The sequence below is a fragment of the Rhineura floridana genome, chromosome 3, assembly GCF_030035675.1.
Source record: "Rhineura floridana isolate rRhiFlo1 chromosome 3, rRhiFlo1.hap2, whole genome shotgun sequence".
NCBI classification, from domain to species: domain Eukaryota; kingdom Metazoa; phylum Chordata; class Lepidosauria; order Squamata; family Rhineuridae; genus Rhineura; species Rhineura floridana.
The window spans coordinates 226,385,548-226,406,027 of record NC_084482.1 but is presented as its reverse complement, the minus strand read 5'-3'; the positions used below and the strand labels follow the sequence as shown (position 1 = coordinate 226,406,027).

General features: G+C 46.1%; 1 protein-coding gene across 4 annotated transcripts in view; it reads left to right on the top strand.

Annotated features, from left to right (window-relative positions):
- Positions 1 to 5,015: 5,015 nt before the first annotated feature.
- Positions 5,016 to 20,480, top strand: part of LOC133381809 (zinc finger protein 420-like) — a 41,892-nt gene continuing 26,427 nt past the window's right edge. Inside the window, exons 1-5 of one of the 4 annotated variants that reach the window (XM_061621285.1) lie at positions 5,016 to 5,232; positions 6,532 to 6,707; positions 9,108 to 9,234; positions 12,474 to 12,542; positions 13,732 to 20,286. In XM_061621285.1, coding sequence (XP_061477269.1) covers positions 6,633 to 6,707; positions 9,108 to 9,234; positions 12,474 to 12,542; positions 13,732 to 15,296 — 1,836 coding nt within the window. In that variant the 5' untranslated portion in view covers positions 5,016 to 5,232; positions 6,532 to 6,632 and the 3' untranslated portion in view covers positions 15,297 to 20,286. The other 3 variants (XM_061621286.1, XM_061621288.1, XM_061621287.1) reach the window with 3 other exon arrangements.

The following is a 20,480-nucleotide window of genomic DNA, read 5'->3' as shown; positions in this document are numbered from 1 at the left end:
CTGTAGCTCCAATGCCGTTAGCCAGTCTTCACACGCAAAATCTGTCTATTAGCACGGTTGTATCTGAAGCATCTTCAAGGACTAATAATTACAAGAACCCCGACCAGCCGGACCCTGATCCATCGAATTTGCAATACTCCTCTGTAGTCATGACATCACTGATGCCTGCTCTTTTACAGGAATTAGAACCAGAGGAGCTACAACTTACGGAGCTTTATGTCCAACTTCCAGAGTCGGAGAGATTGGCACTTGTCACTAAGTTGCATCTTCTGATTCAACGACTCAGAGCTGCAGACTGTAACGAGAGATCGATAGCTTCACCTGCTCCTTTAAATGATGCTGGAGGAAACCTTTGTACCACTAATACAGGAACCCCTATTAGGCAAAGTCCGACTCCAACAGAAGAAATGATTCCTAGTATTGTTAAATCCAATTGTTGCAAAAGTGGCGCAGTTTTTCGGGATGACATGGGAGTTTTAAATAGAATCTCGGAATCCAACTGACACGTACCTCCCGCTGCCCTGCATTTTCTTTCTTGGAACATAGCTGGCTGGAAAAGCAAACAAAGCGATCCAGAGCTGATCTCCTATTTTAACAACTTTGATGTAATATTTCTCCAAGAGTCCTGGGCAACTTGTAAACCTATTTTGAATGGCTTCTCCTCTAGACACTTGCCAGCCACATTTGCGGGCCCCAGGAGAGGTAGAGCAGAAGGGGGTCTGGCAATATTATTCTCCACTGATTTGGTCATCCAAGTGAGAGATCTTCAACCTTTGAAATCTATGGCTATGGCAGTGCTCCTGAAATTTAAAGTTTTATCTGTCCTATGCATCAATGTTTATATGCCTTCCAATCATATGCGTACCAACATGGATTTGATCTGGGATGAGTTTGATAATTATTTGTTAGATTTGGAGATGCAATATCCTAGAGCATATTTGATTATCATGGGGGACTTTAATGTGAGGATTGGACCTAATAATAATGCCCTTTTCTCGTCAAGGTTATGGAGGGGAGAAAATTGTGACCACCTTATCCCGAATCTCAACAGACTTTCGAAGGACAGCAAAATCAATTACGGGGGAATATGTCTCTCACGTCTTGTGGGCAATCATAACCTGATTATTTTAAATGGACTTGAACACCTAGATGACAGTGCGGAATACACTTACATCTCCACCCGTGGAAGCAGTGTAATTGATTATGTAATAATTTCTTCCCAACTACTTAATTTGATTTCTACCTTTAAGGTAGGAAACAGACAAAATAGCGACCACCTACCGCTTAATATCGAATGCCTCTGCCCAAAAAACTCCAGGTTAATTAATTACCACAATGCTACCCGTAGTTGCAAGTTCTCTGCGGGCAGAAGAGTCAGATGGACGACACAGTTGGCCCTCAAGTTTGAAAACTTCCTTTTCTCTCCATCGGTCAGGGCCATCTGGGAAAATTTAAGAAAAGCTAATAACTCCCAGTTAGCCCTAGTTGAGTATACATCCTTAGTTTCAAATTTAAACACCATTTTTTTCCCCAGATAGGACGTGGTTAAAAAAATTTCTGGCTGTAATGCGAAATGGTTTGATTCGGAATGTTTGGCCTTGAGATTACAGCTGAGGAATGCATATATGCAGTATCACCAGCAAAATCTTATTCAGCTTCCGCCTGAATATTATGATATTAAAAGGAAATATAAATCCCTGCTGGCTACTAAGAAAAGGTTATTTGTACAGCAAGGATGGGAGTCCTTAATTCAGGCATCGAGATCTAAAGACTCTAAAAACTTCTGGGCTATCATCTCCAATGCCTCCAGTACTGAATCTATAGCTCTTTGTAATATCCTCCCCCAGATTTGGGAACGGTACTTCACTGATATGTTTGTGGAAGTTCGTCACAAAGATCAAAGCCCTTTTATTCCCCCTGATCTTATGTCTCTTCCATCTTGGCCCCCTGTTACACAAGGAGAAGTAAAAGATCTGATAGCTGGATTGAAGGCGGCCAAGGCACCCGGTCCTGATAATATCTCGCCAGAAATGTTAAAAAATTTTCCAGACTGGTGGGCACCCATCCTAGCCAATCTATATACCAAAATTAATAACACGGGTCAATTCCTGGAGGCTTGGAGTGAAGCAATAGTGGTGCCAATATTCAAAAAGGGAGATAGAGAGGACCCGTCTAATTACAGGCCAATTAGCCTATTATCAGTAATCGGCAAACTATATGCTGAACATTTGAAAGTAAAGCTAGAAGCCTGGATGGAGGAACATGATATATTAGGAAAAGAGCAGGCCGGGTTTAGGAAAGGCAGTTTGGTACTGGATCACTCCCTAGTATTGAGCCATTTAGCGGAAAAATATAGCAAGCTAAGAGGTAATGGTCTTTATGTGGCCTTTGTTGATCTCAAAGCCGCTTTTGACTCAATTCCACGGGACAAACTATGGATTAAACTAGCAAATACTAACATCGATAAAAGGCTGCTTTCCCTGATTTACAATCTATATCAGCACACCTCTCTTCGTGTCCGTTGTGGCCGTGAGGGAGGTTTGACCGACTCCATCTTTTCTAACAAGGGGGTGAGACAGGGGTGCATACTAGCTCCCCTGTTATTTAATTTATACCTAAATGACCTGAGAGCATCTTGCCTCTCTCAGGAATTCCACTCCCCAAAAATTGCAGAAATAAGATGCCCTCTGCTTTTGTACGCAGACAACGCGGCCCTTCTCTCCCTTTCAAAAGTAGGGCTTAAACGAATGCTACGAGCTTTCATGTTCTATTGCAGTGAAAATCGATTGATTATTAACTTCTCCAAAACCAAAATTTTGGTATTTTCCAATCGTAAAACAACCTCTGTCTGGTCAATTAACAGTCATCAAATAGAACAGGTCCCATATTATAGATACTTAAGGATTATCTTTCACTACTCGATGAACTGGACTACCCATATAAGAGCGGCAATTATGAATGCCCGTAACACGATCAAGGGCGTGTTACACTTCTTTTCCAAGGGTGGGCAGTACGTGCCAGCTGTCATCCAGGTTTTCAAAGTCAAAATCATCCCCCAGCTCTTATATGGGATCCCCATTTGGATACATTCATTTAATTCCTCGGTGGAATCAGTTCTTTCACTTCTCTTACGCAGGGTGCTAGGCGTCCCAAGATGTGTTACCTCTGCAGCTCTCAGACTAGAATGCAGTCTCACATCTTTGGAATGCCAGGCATGGTTGATGGCGGTGAACTTTTGGGTCTCACGAGCGTTTAACCCACGGCCAGGATATTTAACTGCCCTCTGGAATTATGATTTTACATCTAATTGGTGTAAAAAATTTACCGCGAAATTATTACGGTTAGGTTTTTCCGCAGAATATTTAGTATCCCAACCATTTTCCATGGCAAAAGCCCAAATTCGATCTCGGCTTAGAGATTCTGACTTACAGTCTACGATCAGTGGAGCCACTAAAGTATGTTCTCCTCTTTTTTTGAAACTAAAAATGGTCCCTGAAAATTATGCTCCCTATTTGGACTACCTTACAGTACCTAAATTTAGACTAGCTTTTACGAAGGCCAGATTCAATTCTCTGCAGTCAGCACTGTTGAAAGGAAGGTACGCTGGTCTCCCTGTTGTACAACGTCTTTGCCCATGTGGAATGGGGTCCATCGAAACCCTTCACCACATGGTTTTAAACTGTCCCCTATACTCTTCGCTAAGGGACAAATATCTTTCCCTCTTGCTACTAAGGTATTCTTCCAAGCCCCCGGAAACTATAGTATCTTACCTATTGGCTGGTTCAGATAGGGAAACTTCCCTCCAAGTAGCTAAGTTTATTCAGGCCTCCCAACAAATACAGCTAACCTTGCCCTCTTAACTGAATGCTCTTGCTTCGAAGCAATTTTATTTTGTATTCTGTTTTATTGTCATTCTGTTCCTTTTGTATATATCCTGTATTTTGTATCTCTTGTTTTATAGTGGGTCCTTGACCGTAATAAACTTATGATGATTTAAAAAAGCAATTCCAACACAGACACAGACTGGGACAAGGTCTCAACTTAAAAGGCTTGTTGAAAGAGAAAGATCTTCAGTAGGTGCTGAAAAGATAACAGAGATGGTGCCTGCCTAATATTTAAGAGGAGGGAATTTGAAAGGGTAGTGGCCACCACACTAAAGGTCCGTTTCCTATGTTGTGCAGAGTGGACCTCCTGATAAGATGGTATTTGCAGGAGGCTTTTCCCTGCAGAGCGCAGTGATTGACTGGGTATATAAGGAGTAAGATAATCTTTCAGGTATCCTGGTCCTGAGCTGTACAGTATAGGGCCACCCTACACTGGAATCTTGAACTTAGCCCTGTAGCTAATAGGTAGCCAGTGCAATCCTTTCAGCAGCGGGGTGACATGTTGGCGATGCCCTGCTCCAGTGAGCAGTCTCGCTGCCGCATTTTGCACCAGCTGCACCTTCCAGTCCAACCTCAAGGGTAGCCCCACATAGAGCGCATTACAGTAATCCAGCCTGGAGGTCACCAGTGCATGGACGACAGTGGTCAGGTTATCCCTATCCAGAAATTGCCGCAGCTGTCTTACCAGCCGAAGCTGGTAAAAGGCACTCCTAGCCACTGAGGTCACCTGGGCCTCTAGCGACAAAGATGGATCCAGGAGCACCCCCAGACTATGGATCTATTCTTCAGAGGGAGTACGACTCCATCCAAATCTGAACTCGGGAACCACCAGCCCACAGCACCTCCATCTTGCTAGGATTCAGACTCAATTTATTGGCCCTCATCCAGCCCACCACCAAGTCCAGGCAGCGGTCCAGGGCTTGCACTGCTTCTCACGATCCAGATGTTACAGAGAAATAGTATACTGCTGACACCTCCCCCCAAAGACCGGCCTCCAAGAGATCTTCTGTATCTTTAAAAGTTGTGCAGGGGGAAGAGAGAATCCCACCGTGTGGTTTTTCCCATTAGAGAGTTGCAAGAACACCTGCACTTGGCTGACTTCCTCTTCTCCTAAAGATACACGATCAGTCTCAGGCCCTGAACCTGGCAAGCCCAGGCCCAAGGCATGCTGCTCTGCGGGCAGTGAAGGCGGAGTGATGCCCTCTCCCCGTTCCAAGGGCCGAAGCCCACTGGGCGAGCAACTGAATCTTTCTTGCTTCAGCCCTCAGAATTAGGGGTCCCAGGCCAGGCAAGAGATGGGGGACGACCACTGGGGTCCCACTTCCAGATGGATCTCATCAGATCTCTGGTGAGCACCTTAGAAGGGATCAGGGGAGCCATCCAGGTGGGCACCTGGCCTTTCAGCCCAGTCTTGCGAATGAGACCCAGGCCAGAGACCCAAGGCAACAGCAGACACAGCTGGGAGGTCACAGGCGGGGGCTTTGCAGCTAAGGCCTCCTCCTATCAATGGGGGGGGGCAGGGGGTCCCCTTGCAGCTGAGCCTGGGAGGCACCAACCCTCTGAGTGGGGAGTCATTGAGGGCAAAGGCAGAGACGGCCCAGGCAAGGTTTGCCTTGCAAATTCCAGGCAAAGAGTGAAAAGGGACCCCAGAAGGGAACGAGCTGGAAATATGGGGGGGGGAGCAGTGGGGTTCCCCGGAGCGGCTGCAGCCCCACAGCAAGGAGGAGGAGGAGGAAAGGGGGGCCGCCTTGCTAGAGGGAGGGAGGCACTTTCCGAGCGAGCAAGCCCAAGCCGGACCTGCAAAGGGAAATCTTTGGCTTGCGGGGGGGGGGGGGGGAAGGAGGGGGGAGCCCCCTTTAGTCCTCCGACTCGGGCAAGGAGCTCCTAGAGAGGCAGGAAGTCTGCGAGAGCATTTTGGGAAGGAGGGGGGTCCCCGGAAGAGAGGGATGGGCCTGGGGGAGGTGGAGGAGGAGTCTGGAGCCGCGCAGGGGACAAAGAGGTGCAACAGATTGGGGGGGGGAGAAAAGGAGGGGCTGCTTTTGGGGAGGGGGGAGGGAGAGCCCCCCACCGTTTCCTCTGGGGGGGCTGATGCATGCATCCATCTGCAAAGCGTGGCCCAACTGTTGCTGCAGGGCCCCCATTGCAAGGCCCGGGGGAGATATGAGGGGAAAGGGGGGCTCGCTGCGGTGGGGCAGGTGGAGAGGGAGCTGCTGGGCCGAGCATTGTCCGGGCATGCAGAAGGCCCAGGGTTCAATCCCCCCCAATGGCGGCATCTCCGGGGAGGGGTGGGAAAAGGCCCCCTGCTTGAACCCGGGGAGGGCTGCTGGGGTTGCACCAGGGAGACCCCCCCCCGAATCAGACCCCATTCGCAGCTCCCTGGGTGACCTATTTCTCAGCCCCGCCTACCTCACTGGACTGTTGTGAGGGCGAAGGGTGGAGAACTGTGCCTGCCGCCCCAAATTCTGGACCTGCATGTGCACATCTGTGCAAGTGTGTGTGCACGTGTAAGAGAAAGAGAGGCACATCACATTTTGTTATTCATAGCAGTTACCCAAAAGATTGATGCAGGCTATAATATTACAATGACTCCTGAAAGCCAGGTCTGTATTAAGTATGAAATTCCTCCCATCCTGTCTCTCCCCTCCAGGCACTGGAATGGTCTCGCTTGAGAGCAGCTCCCCACTTGAAAGCGCATCGTGGCTGTGAGAGTCCCAGAGGTGGCCGAGTTGACGCCACACAGGCGGTGCAATGGCCTCAGAAGCGCCATCTGGATCGTCTCCTCCTTGGGATGCAGTTGAAAGAGCTGCCGGAGTGCCATCTCGGGTGAGCGAAGGAGAGTGGGGAGATGGGGGGCAGCCTGGGTGCCTCTTAAAAAGGAGGTTCTTAATGTGCCCCAATGGGCAAGAGGGTGATGACCGAACAGACCTGAGAAGCTAAAATCTGTTTGGAGGGGTGTATGAGCGGAAGACCAGTGAATGCATTTCAAGTTTTGAAAGAGAAGAGGACAAATAATAATAATAATAATATAAAATAAAAATAAATGGCATGTTATACATGGATGAATCTTGGGGAAGGGAAAAATAAGGAAGGTTATATACAAAACAGAATATGAATAAATAACTTTTAAACTGAACTCTCCTCAGAAGATCAGTATGCAAGATTAAATTTAACTCTAGCTTAACCATTGCTGAATCCTGCATTGGCGCACCTAAACTCCACCAGCCTTTGGCTTAGCTGACACTGCATGTTCCCAGCTGTCCTGACTACATGAGGACACAGTCACCGATCCAGAGTGAAATTCCGGGAATCAGGCTCCTGTGGTTTTCGATGCATGTCATTGCTGTTGTTATATGCCTTCAAGTCAATTATGACTTATGGCCACCCTATGCATCTTTTGGGATATATTCATAGGTTTTCATGGTAAGAGGTATTCAGAGGTGGTTTACCATTGCCTTCCTCTAAGTCTACGGCACCCGGTATTCCCAGGCGGTCTCCCATCCAAGTACTAACTGGGCCTGACCCTGCTTAGCGTGACCCTGCTTAGCGTCCAATCGGGCATGTTCAGGGTAGCATGGCCGTAGTCAATGCATGTTACGCGAGATTAATCTGGTGTCCAGGATATGAGGTGCAAGAAAACCCAAACAGAAAATTAGTCCAGGTAAAAATTAAAGGGAAATGTTTATTATAAGTTGCAAGTGTGGAATCTTAAAAGCAAAACATTCTTCTTCGAGTGTGTCACAGAGAAATGTTACAGGGCCAAAAGACCTTTGAAAAAGATGCTTCAGTAGAAACAAGAGATGAAGCCAAGGAGGAGTCCACAGAAGAAAGTGCAGCCTTTCTGCTCCTCCAGTGCCCCAGAAACCTTGTCCTGATCGCTGATTGGTTCCTTTAATTTCCCTTTTGCTCACAACCAAACTTTGTCCTGTATTGTAAAAACACAGGGCACAGGACAAAACAGTAGCAGAAACAGTTTTCCATTTTAAGGGTTGACCTGATCTCAAGCCTTATCGGGGATCAGGTTACCCAGGACTCATAGCTGCATGGATCTTCACAAACATTTCTGCCTTTATTCAGGCCTCCTTTAGCCGTGAGCCAGAGTTTCTTGCTCAAAGATTGCTTCTGTTCCACTCCACAAACTCCGGGATGACTTTACCCATGCATGCAGATTTCTCCCCAGAATTGAGCTCACTAACACCCAGACCCCTTTCTTTTCAGTGGAGAGTACCTCTGAACAAATAGGACTTTTTCTCTATATTTTGGCACTGTGACATCTGAAAGTGACCTGGTTATAGGGGCTGATAAATAAACCAAAGTACACATGCAACGTTGGGCTTGTCCACATTTGAGCTTAGTCCACACATAAGCATTTTTGCCGTTCTAGACCAAATGCGCTCCTGTGTGTCCGTGCTGACAGCCATTTCCCTTGTCATTCAGATCTGTGCTGAGTTTGCTCTTTCCTGGCTCTTCATCTGTTAATGCCTCTCCCATACTTTCCCTTCTCAGAGGGCATATGCCCAGGGATATTCTTACCTCTGAGTATGTACCCTAAAAGGAGTGAGTGTGCAACCTGCTTTAAAAGAAAACATGGTGGTGAAATCTTGGAGATTATCCACTGGGGCTTGGAAGATGTGCAGAAGGAAATAAATAGGGCAGATGCTGCCTTCTAACCTCCAAAGCAGCTCATTCCTCAGAGACATCGGCATGGCTGGAAACGCCTTCATGAAATACAGGGATTCTTACATGGTAGCACAGCATGCCTAGCTGTGCAAGGTTGGGCACAAATTTTAGCTCCCCCCCCCATTATGTAAGAAGTGTTGCTGTTGACAGCACCGCATCCGGAAGAAAAATGAATTGAAATGGGGGAATCTGGAAGTGGGCAAAGAGGAGTTGCCCTCCCAAAGAGTTTGGCCCCTACACGCCCACCGGGGTAGAACTGCAGGATGCGTCCTCCCCCACCTAGCAGGGAGCAGCTTCAGCTTCCAAACTTCAGCCTTTCCGGATTTTCCTCGGATCGTAAAGTTGTGCCTTTTGAGTGGGAAATGTGTGGGATAGCACTTGCAGCACCAGCACGTCCTGTGGGCAGCCATGGTTTAATGGGGGCAGAGGCATGTTCCGGTGCCCATGCTGAGGGATGGATGAGCACAGTGCTGTTATCGCTTCCCTTTTCAAAATGCGAGGACGGTTGCATGTTGGATAAATTACCTCTTCTTCTTGCCCTCCCAGGTTCTGGTGACCTTTGAGGAGGTGGCTGTATATTTCACAGAAGAGGAGTGGGCTCTTCTGGATCCAGGCCAAAGAGCTCTGCACAGGGAAGTCATGGAGGAGAATTACGAGACGGTGGCCTCTCTTGGTAAGGACACTTCTTCCCCTCTTGACTGACAGATGTTGCTGTTTGTGCCATTTGTCTATGCAGTGCAAGGATGCTGCGGTGGAAACGTGTGCCTGGGTTAGACATTTGGGGAGGGACCACAGTCCAGTGGGAAAGCGTCTACATTGCATGCAGAAGATCCTGGTTCAACCTCTGGCATTTGGGGCTTTTTAGTTGAGAGAAAAGGTGAGTAAAAGGGGACATGATAGAAGTGTATAAAATCATGCAAGTTGCGGAGACAGGAAAGTTTTTCTCCCTCTCTCGTAACAGTAGAACTCAGGGCCGTCCAGTGAAGGTTGAATGTTGGAAGAATCGGGACAGAAAGTACTTCTTCTTGCATAGTTAAAAACATGGAATTTGTTCCCACAAGGAAGTGATGGCCACCACCTTCCAGTGAAGCTGAATCTCAGGCGATTCAGGACAGAGAAAAGGAAGTACTTCCTCACACAGTTAAACTATGGAATTCACTCCCCTGAAGCAGTGATAGGCAGCAACTTGGATGGCTTTGAAAGAGGATTAGACAAATTCATGGAGATGGCTATGAATGGGTAGTAACCATGATGGCTGTGTTCTGTCTCAGATGCTTCTGAAAACCAGTTGCTGGAAGCTGCAGGAGGGGAGAGTGCTCCTGTGCTCAGGTCGTGCTTGCAGGCTTCCCATTGGAGCATCAGTTTGGCCATGGTGAGAACACGATGCTGGGCTAGATGGGCCATTGGCCTGATCCATCCAACTCTGCTGATGTTCTCATGCTTGTATCAGGCTATGAGAAGAGCTGTGCTCACCTGCGTCCCGATCACAGGCTTTGCAGTAGAGGTGCTCACAACATCCCTAGTGTGTGTGTGTGTGTTACGTGCCTTCACATCGAGTATGACTTATGACAACCCTATGAATCGGCAACCTCCAATAGTATCTGTTACAAACCACCTTGTTCAGACCCTCGTCGTGACTGGAAATTCTTCAAGGACATTGTTGTCTTCCACACATTGTTCTGCATTTGCATTGAGGAGGATTCTCTGCTTGTTCATAGATTTTAAGCTTACAACCCATTCATCGGGGGCAGTTTGGATCCTTGTAATTCATTGTTTGCATAGCCAGTGCCAGAGGGCGGTGGTGGTGATGGACTGGATCTAACACTGTTGCTCAAGGTTCAGGTAGCCTCGGTGCCCAGGAGTGGCAGTAACCTATTAGAATTCTTTGAGAGTGTCAACAAGCATATAGATAGAGGTGATCCAGTGGACATAGTGTACTTAGACTTTCAAAAAGCGTTTGACAAGGTACCTCACCAAAGGCTTCTGAGGAAGCTTAGCAGTCATGGAATAAGAGGAGAGGTCCTCTTGTGGATAAGAAATTGGTTAAGAAGCAGAAAGCAGAGAGTAGGAATAAACGGACAGTTCTCCCAATGGAGGGCTGTAGAAAGTGGAGTCCCTCAAGGATCGGTATTGGGACCTGTACTTTTCAACTTGTTCATTAATGACCTAGAATTAGGAGTGAGCAGTGAAATGGCCAAGTTTGCTGACGACACTAAATTGTTCACGGTTGTTAAAACAAAAAGGGATTGCGAAGAGCTCCAAAAAGACCTCTCCAAACTGAGTGAATGGGCGGAAAAATGGCAAATGCAATTCAATATAAACAAGTGTAAAATTATGCATATTGGAGCAAAAAATCTGAATTTCACATATACACTCATGGGGTCTGAACTGGCGGTGACCGACCAGGAGAGAGACCTCGGGGTTGTAGTGGACAGCACGATGAAAATGTCGACCCAGTGTGCGGCAGCTGTGAAAAAGGCAAATTCCATGCTAGCGATAATTAGGAAAGGTATTGAAAATAAAACAGCCGATATCATCATGCCGTTGTATAAATCTATGGTGCGGCCGCATTTGGAATACTGTGTACAGTTCTGATCGCCTCATCTCAAAAAGGATATTATAGAGTTGGAAAAGGTTCAGAAGAGGGCAACCAGAATGATCAAGGGGATGGAGCGACTCCCTTACGAGGAAAGGTTGCAGCATTTGGGGCTTTTTAGTTTAGAGAAAAGGCGGGTCAGAGGAGACATGATAGAAGTGTATAAAATTATGCATGGCATTGAGAAAGTGGATAGAGAAAAGTTCTTCTCCCTCTCTCATAATACTAGAACTCGTGGACATTCAAAGAAGCTGAATGTTGGAAGATTCAGGACAGACAAAAGGAAGTACTTCTTTACTCAGCGCATAGTTAAACTATGGAATTTGCTCCCACAAGATGCAGTAATGGCCACCAGCTTGGACGGCTTTAAAAGAAGATTAGACAAATTCATGGAGGACAGGGCTATCAATGGCTACTAGCCATGATGGCTGTGCTGTGCCACCCTAGTCAGAGGCAGCATGCTTCTGAAAACCAGTTGCCGGAAGCCTCAGGAGGGGAGAGTGTTCTTGCACTCGGGTCCTGCTTGCGGGCTTCCCCCAGGCACCTGGTTGGCCACTGTGAGAACAGGATGCTGGACTAGATGGGCCACTGGCCTGATCCAGCAGGCTCTTCTTATGTTCTTATGAGTGCCTATTTTCCGCTACAGCTGGTATGTTCAGCAGCTGTGGTCCCTCTTGGACAGAGAAGACTTGGCCACTGTGCTCCACACTCTGAACTACTGCATTATGTGGAGCTGTCCTTGAGAATGGTTCAAAAACATCAGCGGATGCAAACATGCAGCAGTCAGATTACTGGCTGGGGTTCCATTTGGAACTCACGAAACCCCTGTGGGCTGGCAAGCCCTGGTGTAGAATGGATGCTCTCCGCAACGTACGTTCTCTGTCCTACCCACTTTTGATTCTGGCCCTGCTGAGCATTGTCATGTGACCCCTAGAAGAGAGTCCAGATGGGAGGGTTGCTCTCTGCCTGAAAAAGGTGCCTCACCCCTGAGATAGACCTTTGGTCTTACTCAGCACGGCTCTTCTTAAAAAGAGAGTTGGCCTCTAGGTTGAGGTTTCCCTTCCATGTGCTCTGCTCCAGATTAAAATCGTTTCTTCAGTGCCATTGAGCTGAGGTTAATGTACAGCGAATGCCTGTTCACATGGACCGGGTGGATTTTGCTGGGTCTAGATGCCTCTGTCCCATCAATCAGCTCTTCCTTTCCCTGCCATTGGTAGGGGACCATAGCAATGCGTGAGTTAAGAATGCCTGGATTTTTTTGTACCCAATAGAGTTAACTATCCTGTTTGTTTCTTCGAAATAAATTCCTAAACCAGCTCTCATCTCTTTGCTGGAAGGAGAAGATCCAGTTGCCTGGGGCTCTGATGAAGGGAAGAGATTGTGCGGTACCAGTTTTAAAAATATCTTGGGAAAGCTTAGAATGGGAACAAAACTATAATGCAATATCTGTGCTGATTAGGCTAAATTCAAAGCTTGCCAGTGACACACACCCCTCTTGTGTATTAATGTTGTACACTTCACAGCTACATTATAAAGATTTGATCTGGGGCTATTCCTGCCTTTGGGGACAGGCTGTAGCTCAAGTGGTGGAGCATGTGGTTTCAATCCCTGATAACTCCAGGTAGGGCGGGGAAGGGCCACCACCACAAACCCTAGAGATCTATTGCCAGCCAGCATAGACAGCAGTCAGCTAGATGGACCAAGAGTCTGAATCCGTACAAAGCAACTTCCTATGATAGTATCTGACGATCTCCTTTGACAGCAGGCCAATTCATAGGAGCCACAGCGCAGGGAGCTCTTCCCAGTTTGGTTTCCTCTCCAGCCTGGTTGTGCTTCTATTCCTATCCCCTAACCCCACCCCCCAGATCTTCATGCATCATCCTTTTGGATACACCACCATAGTTGTATCAGAGAAGGGAAAACCCAGAGACTTCTGTGCCTAGTGACAGGAAGTGGGATATTGACCAGAAAGGAATTCATGTCGTTCACATAACAAAACCGTAGACAGTAACATATTTGGAAAGTAGCTTGAGAAGCAGCTAATTGGGCTCAGTGTTTGCGCCTTTGGGGCACGCCATAGCTCGGTCTCCAGTTAGGCCTGGGTTGGGCAGACATCTGAAACTCTGCAGAGCCAGTGCCAGCCAGTGTAGACACCTCTAAGCTAGAAGAACTCATGTTTGGACTTTGTTAATCATCTCTTTTGACTGCAAGGAAATTCATAGGAATTGCAGAGCAGTGAGCAGTTCCCAGTTTGGTCTCTTCCCCAGCCTTGCTGCTTTTCAATCCCCTCGTCACCTCCTAATCCTAGATTCTTGTTTGAATTTATCACATGGGGGGTGATGTCTGTGCCTACTGACATCAGGAGTGATACAGACCAGAAATGAATTGATATGCTTAGATTGTAGACTATTCAGAAGATAGCCTTAGTTTCAGCTGGGCATATAGAGAGAAAGAGGGAGAAGTTTGAATATTCTAAAATCAAGGAAGCAGTTAATTGGGCTCAATCTGTAATGATGCCTCCTTTGTTTCTGCCTTGAAATCCAAAAACCATTTTCTTTTTCTTCCCACAAACAGGTGATGGGAAGAACAATGAGAATTATAGGGAGTCATCTGTGGTGTCATTGGAAAAAGCCAAGTATGAAGCGTGGAAACAGATGTCTGTATATCAAAGAGAACCCCCGAAGACTGACAGAAACCAGTCAAAGAATAGGAGAAAGAAAATCTCTGCTTCTCAGTGCGCTCACGTTGATGTACCTCTGCTCCCGTGGGAAGTTCACAAAGGAAACAGGAAGAGAATATGTCAAGTGTGTGGGGAAATATTTAGATACAAATCGCAATTAAATATGCATTACAGAATCCATATAGGGGAGAAAGTATTGAAATGCATGGAGTGTGGAAAGAGCTTCAGTGAGAACAGTAAGCTTCTTCGTCATCAAAGAACGCACTCAGGGGAGAGACCATTTAAATGCATTGAGTGTGGAAAGAGCTTCAGTGTGAGTAGTCACCTTACTCGTCATCAAAGAACCCATACAGGGGAGAAACCATTTAAATGCATGGAGTGTGGAAAGAGCTTCAGTCAGAGCAGTAGCCTTCCTTTACACCTAAGAACCCACATAGGGGACAAGCCATTTAAGTGCACAGAGTGTGGCAAGAGCTTCAGTCGCATTGGTAACCTTATTCGTCATCAAAAAACACACTCAGGGGACAAACCCTATGAATGCATTGAGTGTGGGAAGAGGTTCAGTGTGAGCTACAATCTTACTAGACATCAAAGGACCCACACAGGGGAGAAACCATTTAAATGCGTTGAGTGTGGCAAGAGCTTCACATCAAACAAGGGTCTTACTTTACATCAGAGAACCCACACAGGAGAGAAACCATTTCAGTGCATGGAATGTGGAAAGAGCTTTAGTGTGAGTGCTAATCTCACTTTACATCAAAGAATCCACACAGGAGAAAAACCATATGATTGCACTGAGTGTGGAAAGAGCTTTAGAGGGAGTAGTCACCTTACTTTACATAAAAAAACCCACACAGGGGAGAAACCCTATAAATGCGCTGAGTGTGGAAAGAGCTTCAGTGTGAGTAGTCACCTTACTTGTCATCAAAGAACCCACACAGGGGATAAACCATTTAAATGCATGGAGTGTGGGATGAGCTTCAGTGGGAGTGGTAACCTTATTCGTCATCAAAGGACACACTTGGGGGAGAAACCATTTAAATGCATGGAGTGTGGAAAGAGCTTCAGTTTGTGCGAAAACCTTATTCGTCATCAAAGAACACACTCAGGAGAGAAACCATTTAAATGCATGGTGTGCGAAAAGAATTTCAGTGTTAGTGATAGTCTTACTAGACATCAAAGAACACACACAGGGGAGAAACCATTTAAATGCATGGAATGTGGCAAGAGCTTCACTCTGAGCAGCAACCTCACTTTCCATCAAAGAACCCACATAGGGGAGAAACCATATAAATGCATGGAGTGTGGAAAGAGTTTTTGTGTGAGTGGTAATCTTGCCTTACATCAAAGAACCCACATAGGAGAGAAAGCATATAAATGCACAAAGTGTGGAAAGATATTTAGTCGGAGAGGTCACCTTACTCTTCATCAAAGAACACACAGAGGAAACTGTAAATGAGGGATGTAGAACCTCTTGCCTGTGGACCAACTGTGGCCCCCAGGCCTCCCTGTTTGGTCCCCAAGGCCATTTTGGGGAAGCCACACCCATCTGCCCCAAACCTGACATCATGACTTTAGGTAGGGGTGGGTAAGGGCAGGGCTTCAAAGGAACAAGGAGCTTAAAGTAGGCTGCTTTTTGCTAGAACAAGGCATGCTCCCAACTGCCCACCAGCTGATGAGTGGTAGGACTGTGCCTTCTGCAAGGAGGGGAATGCGATTTCCATTCAATGGAAACTGCTTCTCTCTCCGGGTGCACTTAACTCCAACAGTGGTGGCAGCAGAGGGAAGAGCAGAGATTATTCTAATTCTAATACTCTTTAAATGCCGGATTTCTTCTCTCCCTTGCAGCTGGTGAGGGGCACAAAGGAAAGAATCCCCTCCCGTGCACCTAGGAAGCAAGAAAAGATTGCATTTTAAACAGCAAGTTTCTTCCTCAAGATTCCCTTAGCGGTAAAGGGCACTTGGGGACACCCCCTTCCCAGAGATTTTGAGAGCTGGGTGGGACAATCCACCTGTAAGTCATGTCATAATGACATGATTGACAGGTGAATGGCCCTGTCTGCCTGCCAAATTTGGCCCATGAGGCCAAACCTGATAAGGATCTTGTCCGTGGAGCCAATAATGTTCCTCACTCCTGATTTAAATGCATGGAGTGTGGAAAGAAATTCAGTTTCAGCCTGTAGCCTTACAAAACATCAAATAATGCATGCAGTGTGGAAAGAGCTTGAGGAGGAGGAGTGGCCTTATAAATATCAAGGAACCCACAAGGTGAAGATACAAAAATGTATAGAGTCTGCAAAGTGCCCCTGTGTGAGTAGTAGCCTTGCTGTGCATCTGAGCACATACACGGGAGGAACCCTAAGTATATGGAATATGAAAAGAGCTTCAATGACAGCAAAAACCTCGCTTTACATTAAAAAATCCACACTGATGAAAACCAAACTATTGCTGAGTATGGAAAGATCTTAAATTTGACAGAAGCCTTACTGCGCATGAAAGAATGAAAACAAGAAATTAGAAATTCAGGGACTATGGAAAGCGGAAATAGAGTCTTCTGGCACCTGAAAATGTATTACTATTTATTGTCTAGATTCTACATCAGATGCTAGGCAAGATTTTATATCTGCGTAGACAGAAAAACTGAACAGTGAGGTCTGATTGAAGTGAACTGCATAAAGTACAATGTATACTAACTATGTTGAAGCTTATATTTATGCAAAGTAACCAATGCCCATTCACAACAGTTGTAATTGATGATAATACAGTAATTCTAGAATTTCTATGTTAACTGTCTCACTCTGCCTAACAGTAGAGCTGGCCCTGGTGGTAATTTAGCGGTTTCATATTGGAGTCTCCATTTGAAGTTCCTTTGTTCAAGAATTGCTACTTTCAGCTCAGCAAGAAGTCTCCTTCTGCTTTCCGAATACTGCCTTTATGGGTGTCATTCAGACTTCTTTTGAGGGTGCACTTCCTGCCCTCTCTGCCCTCTTTTGCACTGGAGAATCCGTGGATGGAGGCTGACTGTGTTCCCATGTGTGGTGTCTCTCACACACGTGCAAATCCACACCTCCAAGCTAAAAACATTTATTGAATATTTCAACTTTGATGAGTATAGAAGTTGGAGTCAGGGATGATCACAGCAGTAGTCAAAGTGAGGTTCTTCAGATGTCCATAGGCTATTTCAGTCATCCCTGACCATTGCCCTGCTGCCCTGGCCAAGCTCTGTGCCTTTAATTGCACCCAGACCCTCAGAAATCCAGCAGTGGGAGTTTTCCTTGGTGTGGACGAAACAGGGAGCACATGGGAGGGGGAGTTCAAGGCACAGAAGCAGGTAAAATGGATGCAACCCTCATTGATTTCTGCCCTGTTGAAAGAAAAGAGTGGTCGTATGGTTCAGCAGCTGTGACAAGAATTGGTTATTATTTATGAGTGGATCTGTAAGAAAATGCTCACGATTCCCTAGTGAAACGCGTCTTTTTAATTTCTTTCCCCATTTTATCTTCCCACTCGCGCCCCCTGCCTCATCTCTGCATGGCATCACTCCATTTGTGTTTGTATGTACCTGTTTGCCTTGGTTTTTGAAATGCTGTCTTTGTTACCTTAAGCTGGGGATAGGTAGGACACTATTGGAGCACCTCAGGCTGTCTCCATCTGTCTATAAAACTGGAAGCTCCAGGTCTAAAATCATAGAAAACCACACTGTATGTATCTGGTCATTCTTTATGCTGAACTCGCAGCCAAAACATCTGGTCCTGATTCACATGCTACCTGCTTCATCAAATTCATTTGATCTGGTGACCAGGCCTTATTTCAGGAATCTGGTTGTTTGGTCCAGAGGGCGAGGCCAGCAGAGTTATGGAACTGAAGCATTATTTGGTTCAAACTGTCGTTCATAAATAGCACGACTGTTTCCTGTTGCAGGAAGGACAGAAATTCTTCTTGGCCTGGAAGTCTGGAAACACAAGCGGCTGTCAAGCTGTGCCACCATTATGAAGATGATAGGAATTTTGATACTTTTAGCTGCTCTGGACCAGAGTGTCCCCTGATAAGGCCCCGGGGACCACATCACTTGCCGTAAGACAAAAGGAAGCTGTTTGATGACAGTTGTGTGATACGTCTTTCATCCTGACATGGCACTTAACAATTCAGAACTGCATTTTAGTGGTGGGTGAAAGGAGGGAGGGGAGAGAAGGAACCAATCAGTGATCAGGAAAAGGGTGTTGGGGAGCAGACAGAAGGTTCAGTATTCTTGGATTTATCTTTGCTTCATCTCAAAAATTTAATACAACCTAAGACATGAAGCAATAAAAAGATAATTGAAAATCAGTATGAATATTTGATATGGACATGCTGTTGGCCACTAAATAAAAGAAGACTTAATTACAGTGGAAGGGGCAATAGGTCAGTGGTAGAGCATTTCCCTTACATGCAGAAGGTCCCAGGTTCAACCCCCAGCATCTCCAGGAAGGGCAGTCAGTGTAGACAGGACTGAGTTAGGTGGACCAACGTGATTCAGTATAAGGCAGCATCCTATTCTCATTCAGCTGTGTACTCTAGCTAAGATACTGTGCCAAGTATCATTTTTCTCGCCCTCTAACACCTTTTGAAGAAGAGCGTTCGCAGGGCTTTAACTCGTCGAAAAGCAGTTACTTCAGCCCTTTCCAACATTCTTCTAGATGCTACATTCGGGCCCTTTGAAGCTTTTCGTGTGTTATGGGAAGCTGACATAGGAGAACCTCTTGCTGATTCAGTGTGGTCCTTGTGGACGTCGGTACTAGTTAGGACACTTTCAGCTTCTGTGAGAGAGGCAGCCTTAAAAATCACACACCAATGGTATCTAACCCTGATTCAACGTGTTCACCCAGTCGTTTGAGGGGGTGCAATGAAAAGGGCACATATGTGGTGGACTCGCTCTTTTGTTTCTGGGTTTGAGGATCTTGTGTTTCACCACCTCTCTAAAGTTATGTGACATAAATCCCCTGCCATATCCCTTCTCTCAGGTTTTACTGGTCCTTGTCTGCTTTATAAAAAAATGTAAATGTACTGCCTTCAAGTCGATTCCAACTTATGGCGACCCTATGAAGAGGGTTTTCATGAGGCTGAGAGGCAGTGACTGGCCCAAGGTCACCCAGTGCGCTTCATGGCTATGTGGGGATTCGAACCCTGGTCTCCCAGGTCGTAGTGCATCTCACAATAGTTGTAGGGTGGAAGTCTTCTACTGCTTGCTCACTTGGAAATGTACTTATATGTTTGGCGCTTAGCGCTGATGGAAAAGTCGACTCGCTCTGTACGGCTGACAGGTCAGGGCAAACCTGATGCTTTTGCAAAGGTCTGGTTTCCTTTTATTGCCTTTATTAATTCCTCCTCAGATGGCATTTAGTCCCCAGCATCACATGCTAGTTCATGGTGCAATTTTATGTAATGGTATTTGGTTGTTATATTTTCCTACTTTTGATATATTGTGGGGTGGCGGTATTGTGACACTTTATATGTATGACCCCCTTTATGCCTTCTTATGACCCATATTATTTGTTTATTGTTTATTTTTGAAATAAACTATTACTATTATTTTTAAAAGGCAGCTTCCTATGTTCCTAGGCTTTCAGGCCACAATTTGGGAGCCCCTGTGTATGTAGGGCTCCATTCGGGAGGAAATATAAATTTAATAAATAAACTGGGAATGTAGGAAGCTCTAATTAGAGGGCCGGTGGAGTTTAGGGTTCACACTGCATTTCCCATGTAATCACTGCATCCTAATTGGGTTTAATGTGTAACAGTCTTTTCTTTTTCCTCCAAATCCTGCCTGTGGTTGTTTTGCACACAAGCACACACACATACAGCACTCTTTAAGACCTTCTTAAGAGCCTGGAGCCCTCAGTACCCTTGCCTAGGGCATTCCCAACTTCAGGGGGGTCCTCTGAAGTTCAGGCTATGCCATCCGAGAGGTACGTAGCTGTGTTTTAATGCACCTTGCTGTGAGTCCCCCTCCCAGCTGAGATTAGATTGGTACCCTCCTTGCTGAACTTCAGGTGCATGATGAAGACGTTCTTGTTCCAGCAGCGTTTTAAGACAGTCGTCTTTCTGCTTCCTTTTATTATGCCTTTTAAATTGTGTATGGTTTATTTTAGCTACACTGCTGAGAAATGCAAATGATTGTTGTTGTTATATGCCTTCAAGTCGATTACGACTTATGGCGACCCTATGAAGCTATTTTTGGATATATTCATAGGGTTTTCATGGTAAGAGGTATTCAGAGGGGGCTCACCATTGCCTTCCTCCAAGCCTACGGCACCCGGTCTTCCCGAGTACTAACCAGGCCTGACCCTGCTTAGCTTCCAAGAACAGACAAGATTGGGCGTGTTCAGGGTAGTATGGCTGTAGGGGCAAATGATTAAGTGATATATAAATGCTTTAAATAAATACATGTGGGGCTTTCATGTTCCTGGCTGTGTGTAGTGCTGGCTCTGAGGCCAAAAAGAATACAAATAAAAGCTCTTGTCACCTTTGTGATCTCGAAAGACTCTCTGTGCCTCCAGCCCTGGGTGATTGGGCATTTGGTGCCCTCGGTACTTTGGTCTTTTGTGGGTTTTGTGCGTGCAAAGACAAGACATACTGCTTTTCCCTGTCTCTCCATCATGAGCTC